Here is a 7,118-nt window from a genome sequence, read left to right on the forward strand (position 1 = left end):
TTTCTGTTTTTTTAACAGAAAAAAAAACTCATTGGGATAGGTGACTTTGAATCGTCATTTCTCCGGCTCCAGTACAACCTACGAATATCTATTTGCAGTTCAAATTAAAGCTCATATATATCTGTAGGAATATAAGTATACTTACCACTGCAGTACTCATGCCGTCTTCACAGATTTTATTTACACTATAGCTCTATAGGCTACGTCCAAACTATTATTGGTTTTAAAATTATATAAAATTATATTAATATAGGTAATAAACTTAAACCTATCAACTCAGGATACAGGAAATCAATAATAGTTTGGACATAGTCCGAGGGCTTTAGAAAATTTTAAAGCTCTCGGTTATTATTTATATTCTTATTTTTTCTTCTGAGCACATAACTCATACGGCTATAGGGTAAAGGGTTATTATAAGGTTAAAAGACTTCCAGTTTGGGAGATATTAATTTCTCTCATTTTTCCCTCAGGCCCACAGCTTATAGATAAAGGAGTTATTAGTTTATAGGGCTTACATTTGGAATATATATTTATTTCTCTCTTTCTTTACTGTAGGTACACTGTTTATAGGGGTATAGGGCAAAATAATAAAATTTGTGTTATTTTTTTGACCTGGGAATATCCCATTTCTATGAAAGATTCAATTTTCATTTTTACGTTCTTCTTTTTTCTTTTCAATTTACGGTGGCTATATCTCAAGAATTAACAAAAAATTGTCTTATACTTTTGGCGCCTCGTTGGTCGTTTGTCGTCTTATTTTCCAAAATAAGTCGTGTTTTGCCGATTTCCCGACCTGGCCAGACCGGGCCTGAGGGTGAGCTCCTGGGGAACCTTATTTAGTACCCAAGGAACTGAGAGAAGTGTCAGAGAGGAAGCTTTTGGACTTTGTTAAAAGGACAAATCTACTTGCTGAATAGGACTAGTAATGGGACGCACAATAGGCCTAATTAGGCCGTGGTGCTATGGGATTTATTAGGACCAACCACTAGGAAGAAGAAGAAGGGTGAGTTACAAGTAAACGTAAATTTTATAAACATGCAGTGAACTTTTTTAATATGCACTTGGTAACAATACTCTCTAGAATGTTGAAAAAAGTTAAGCAAAACATTCATTTAAAAAATGAAATAAATGACAATGCGCAATAAATTAATTAATTACTATTAATTTTAAAGTAGTTTTTTAGTTATTTAAAACAATATTATTTATTTTATGACCTTTTTTTAATAAAAGATTATTATTTTTGTTATTTATCATGTTATTTATAAATTCATATTTGCTTTTTATATACAATTTCTTATATTTTTACATGACTGAAATACTAAGTTATTCAGAATTAACGTCCCGATTTTCTTTGTAGAAATCGCATTTTTTGATAGTCATCCCCTAAAGCACCATCTCTTGCATCAAATATACAAGAAAGTCCGTTTAATTATTGATTTTGCCCACAGTTCTAGAAGCTACGCCATCTGTCGCCAGAGAGTAACGCGATCAATGTCGTCAAATCTAAGAAAGCATGCCTTAAAAAAGAGGCAAATTGTTATTTAAACTATTATAACACGGTAATAAAAGTAATCAATAATACGATAAACGATAAACGCATAATTTGTCAGATCTGAGGTCATCATTTATAATACCTACTGGATCCTGAAGGGCAATAAACCTCAAAATTATGGTCAAATATCAACTCCTTGACTTAACAGATAGCATAGTTTATAAAATTTACATTTAAGTCAATTTAATAACAAAAATTTTGATAAAATATAGTTTTCCAAAAATAATTGTCGCAGCGATTATCGTGCAATTGTGAATAATTATTATCTACTTTTTCAGTATGATATTTCTGTTTAGACAAAAATAAATTTATAAAATCAGCACCTTGAAAGATCTTTCACAAAAGGTTATTTATTTAAAAAAAATTTTTTTCACTGTATCAGAAATACTCAATCAAATAATCTAATCTAATTATGTGCCCATATAGGTGGATATACAAGGTGTTTCAGGATTAAGTCGACAAACTTTAAGGAGATATTCCTCATAAAAAAATAAGAAAAAAATCAAGTATAAATTCATTCAACTTCATTTTCAAAATATAGGCCGTTAAAGATTTTTTTAAAAATTCGAATTTTTTAAATAACTTCTAAATGAAGAAGACTATTTAAGCCAAATTTGGCATGACACATCTTCTTATAAGATACCATTTTTCCATGGAAATAGAAGTCCCGCAAGCAACCAGTGGTGGAGTTATGACTCAGTCTCATTAAATTAAAAAAAAAATTAATACGGCCCTACTGAAAATAAAAAATGATGCTGTTTTTAGATAGAACAATGTGTTATTGACAAAAAGTGTACATTCACTTTTTTTTCTAACTCTTATAGTTTCATGGCAAAATTGATTTTTCGGAAGGGTGCTTTTGGATTATGTCGATAAACTTTAGAAACTCATAAAACCTAAAAAAATATAGTACCTATTAAAATTGGTCTTAGTCTCGAGTATGTGTGAGTCAAATAAGCCTTTTTGTCTCCCCTTCCCTTGGGTTTAACCAATAGTATTAAAATTATTTAGGAGATGCTTCATTTTTGAGATATAGGGTGTTTTTTTAGAAAAAAAAATGATGAAAACAATAGAAATATTTAAGTACCTAACATTTAATGTGACTATGTCGCAATGCGACAATGTAACAACCCTTGCAATACTCCTAAATTTTTTCAGGCAGTTTGTAGTCACTTCATTTACTTGTGTTGTGTAATTTTAAATAAAATAAGATGGCAAACAATACATGAAAATTTATTTGTAAATTGAAACAACCAAAAAATTATCAATTAATATTATACCTAGACAAAGCAAAAAGTGAATCAAAAATGAAATGATTTAAAAAATAATTTGTTCAAAATGGGCGCTTCCGGACTGTAGACAAGCACGACATCTTCTAATTATGGAGGTAGTGGCCGATCGACACTGAAATGGAGTTAATTCTCGTCACGCTTGGACTATTCGCACGGGTGTGAAAACAGCCACGCTTTTCCAGCCACGAATTTACGATGTGGCAACACAGCACACTGTAACGTGTACATGTATTTAAAGTTGCAATTTTCTTATTACGATCTGTTAATACCAACCGTTTACTTGCAAATGTTCGTTACATATCACTTTTCACCCCTAATTAGACAGATGTCATTGTCGGCCCGTTATAAGGGTTAAAAAAACGAATATAGGTAAAAAAATTACAGTTCTCTTATTATGATATGTCAGAGAGATTTGTTCACTAGGAAATATTCATTACATGTCCTTCTTCAATCTTGCTTAGACAGAACTCAGTGTCGGGCCGTAATAAGGGGTCAGAAAAAAAAAAGAATATAGGTAAAAAAAATTACAGTTCAGTTATTATGATCTGTCAGTGAGATTTGCTTGCTAGGAAATGTTCATAACACGTCCCTCTTCAATCCTGATCAGACAGAAGTCAGTGTCGGGTCGTAATAAGGGAGCAGAAAAAACATATGAATATAGATAAAAAAAATTACAGTTTAATTATTATGATCTGTCAGTGAGATTTGCTCTTTAGAAAATATTCATTGCAAGTCCCTTTTTAATAATGATTAGACAGTGTCGGGCCTTAATAAGGGATCAGGAAAAAATAAGAATATTCGTAAAAAAATTGCTGTTCTCGTATTATGATCTGTCAGTGAAATTTTCTCGCTAAGAAATGTTCATAACACGCCCCTCTTCAATCCTGATTAGACAGAAATCAGTGTCGGGCCATAATAAGGGAGCAGAAAAAAACATACGTATATAGATACGTATATAGATAAAAAATTACAATTCAATTATTATGACCTATCAGTGCGATTTGCTCTTTAGGAAATATTCATTAAAAATCTCTCTTTAATACTGATTAGACAGAAGTCAGTATCGGGCCGTTATAAGGGGCTGGGAAAAAAATAGGAATATACGTGTCTTTATTGCGGCAGTGAAATGGAAATAAATACCGAACAATCGACCGAAAACCAGTGTCATCTATGTAAGAGATTTTTTTATAAAAGATGTGTAGTCATAGAAACGAACAGGTGCCAATTATATAATTTGTTCATTAACAAAAAAAGTTAAATCAACTATGTGGTCTCAACCGAAATAAGCACGTCTAAGTAAACAGATTTCAACGACCGGTTGTAAAAATCATATAATTATTTTAATTTAATAATAATAAATACATAGGTATTTTCCGCTATTATGGACCGATACTGACTTCCATCAAATCAAGAATTAAAAGTAATAATCCAAGGGAACAGATCGTACCGGCAAATAATAATAAAGTCCCAATTTTTAAATTTATCATCATGAAGGGGAACAGCAATTTTTTTACATATATTCTAATTTTTTTTTACCTGACCCCTTATTACGGCCCAACACTGACTTCTGTCTGATCAGGATTGAAGAGGGGCGTGTTATGAACATTTTCTGGCAAGAAAATTTCACTGACAGATGGTAATACACGAACAGCAATTTTTTTACGTATATTCCTATTTTTTTTCCCGGCCCCTTATAACGGACCGACACTGACTTCTGTCTAATCAGTATTAAAGAGGGATTTGTAATGAATATTTCCTAAAGAGCAAATCTCACTGATACGTCATAATAATTGAATTGTAATTTTTTATCTATATAGGTATGTATGTTTTTTTTTGCTCCCTTATTACGGCCCGACACTGACTTCTGTCTGATCAGGATTGGAGAGGGGCATGTTATGAACATTTCTTAGAGAGAAAATTTCACTGACAGATCATAATACGAGAACAGCAATTTTTTTACGAATATTCGTATTTTTTTCCTGATCCCTTATTACGGCCCGACATTGACTTCTGTCTAATCATTATTAAAAAGGGACTTGTAATGAATATTTTCTAAAAAGCAAATCTCACTGACAAGTCATAATAATCATAGTAACTAAACTGTAATTATTTTTTTCTATATATCCGTATGTTTTTTCTGCTCCCTTATTACGACCCGACACTGACTTGTGTCTGATCAGGATTGAAGAGGGACGTGTTATGAACATTTCCTAGCTAGCAAATCTCACTAGCAGATCATAATAACTGAACTGTAATTTTTTTACCTATATTCTTTTTTTTTCTAACCCTTTATTACGGCCCGACACTAAGTTCTGTCTAAGTAAGATTGAAGAAATACATGTAATGAATATTTCCTAATGAACAAATCTCACTGACATCATAATAAGAGAACAGTAATTTTTTTACCTATATTCGTTTTTTTACCACTTATAATGGGCCGACAATGACATGTGTCTATTCTAATCAGGGGTGAAAAGTAATATGTAACAAACATTTGCAAGCAAACGGATGGTATTAACAGATCGTAATAAGAGAATTGCAACTTTAAATACATGTACACGTTACAGTGTGCAGTGTTGCCACATCGTAAAATCGTGGCTGGAAAAGCGTGGCTGTTTTCACACCCGTCTATTCGCTGTCTTAGATCTTCCAGGGTATCAACAGGCACCTCGTAGACTTTTTGTTTAACAGCACCCCAAACGAAATAAGCCATCGGTGTCAAGTCCGGTGAACGTGCAGGCCACGAAAATTTTTGTTGAGGTTCATTTTAAAGTTTATCGACAGAATCCAGAAGCACCCTTCTGAAAAATCAATTTTGCCATGAAATTATAAGAGTTAGGAAAAAAAGTGAATGTACACTTTTTGTCAATAACACACTGTTCTATCTAAAAACAGCATCATTTTTTATTTTCAGTAGGGCCGTATTAATTTATAATTTAATGAGTCTGAGTCCCCATAACTCCGCCACTGGTTGCATGCGGGACTTCTACTTCTGTGGAAAAATGGCATCTTATAAGAAGATGTGTCATGCCAAATTTGGCTAAAATAGCCTTCTTTTTCTTATTTTTTTATGAGGATTATCTCCTTAAAGTTTGTCGACCTAATCCTGAAACACCCTGTATAATATGCTCTCATTAGTCCAAGGACTTAGGTCAAAAATAGACTTTGGTTGATTTTCTTTTTGTCGCTCATTTGCAAGATCAACAACGATATGTTTCTATAAATTACACTTTTTAGAAACGATTTGTGTAAAGTTTTCAGTTTTTTTTTTTGACAAATATGAGAAAATGTTATATTCTTACCTACGTATAACTGAATAATTCTAACTTTTTTGGTAGTACCATAGACGTCAACTACTACATGAAGTGGTGCTTTTGTAAATGGAATGCGTTTAACACATGCTCCCTGGTCCTCTCCATTGATAATGTAATGCATATCAGCCTGCTCTTCATCAGTTGGCACATACATAACACCTATACGACTCCCCATGTCAGTTGGTAGAATATCCTCAGATGGAGAACGTATTGGTTTTAATAGACTTAAAGGAATTGTTCCACGGCAAGTTTTTATTATATTTTTACTTAACAATTGTTTAGCTCCAGTACGTATATACTGTTTGCCATTGTCATTATCATATTCAAAAACACTGTTATGAGCTTTACTTATACCATATATCCAAGAAGTACCAGTATTTGCTAGATCAGGTAAAGCATACTGTGGTATTGAACTAGTTCTATATATTGTTAAAGGATCCAATTGAGTTAAACCTAATCTCATATGACCACTCCAGCCACTTTCATTTTGTTCTATCTCAAGTAAAAAAATTTCTCCAGGTTTTAATGGTTTTTCACTAAATGTTACAGCATTTGCAAAACTTTTCTTCCTATATGCAACAGTATTATCATCCGATAAGACTATATTTTCTCCATGGTATGGATGAAACCTTGTAATAGAATTTTTATTACTTGCCATTATTAATAACATATACAAATTGTTAATTACATCTAATTACGATTTTATATTCTTCTTATAAATATAAAAGTATTAAGAATCCTTTCTGTCACTTCCGTTTTAACAATTTTATGTTTGTAACCAACAGCCAACCACCACCAACCTTACTCCGAGTCTATAACCTATAAAAACAAAAATAGAGCCTGGAAGTCTTAGAACAATACGCGCCATTATTCCATGGCTAGAAATTGGCCTCAATGATTTGGGATCGAGGGGGATTATCACTCTTTATCCTGCCTCATCTCGTGTAGGCCTGGACAGCC

The 7,118-nt window shown here is 32.5% G+C and overlaps 1 protein-coding gene across 3 annotated transcripts; it reads right to left on the reverse strand.

The window, feature by feature from the left end:
- Positions 1–1,237: 1,237 nt before the first annotated feature.
- LOC108915920 (neuralized-like protein 2) lies at positions 1,238–6,963 on the reverse strand. 3 transcript variants are annotated; one of them, XM_023456545.1, is made up of 3 exons: positions 6,847–6,963; positions 6,147–6,787; positions 1,241–1,503 (listed from the first exon to the last, which is right to left on the reverse strand). In XM_023456545.1, coding segments are annotated over exons 1-3 (696 nt in total). In that variant the 5' UTR covers positions 6,849–6,963; the 3' UTR covers positions 1,241–1,450. The 3 variants fall into 3 exon arrangements, with proteins under 3 accessions (XP_018577594.1, XP_018577595.1, XP_023312313.1); XM_018722078.2 differs by lacking the exon at positions 6,847–6,963 and having other exon boundaries at positions 1,238–1,503; positions 6,147–6,816; XM_018722079.1 differs by lacking the exon at positions 6,847–6,963 and having other exon boundaries at positions 1,238–1,517; positions 6,147–6,816.
- Between the last annotated feature and the right edge of the window lie 155 nt (positions 6,964–7,118).

Source organism: Anoplophora glabripennis, unplaced genomic scaffold (assembly GCF_000390285.2).
Source record: "Anoplophora glabripennis isolate ALB-LARVAE unplaced genomic scaffold, Agla_2.0 scaffold1758, whole genome shotgun sequence".
In the NCBI taxonomy this organism is placed as follows: domain Eukaryota; kingdom Metazoa; phylum Arthropoda; class Insecta; order Coleoptera; family Cerambycidae; genus Anoplophora; species Anoplophora glabripennis.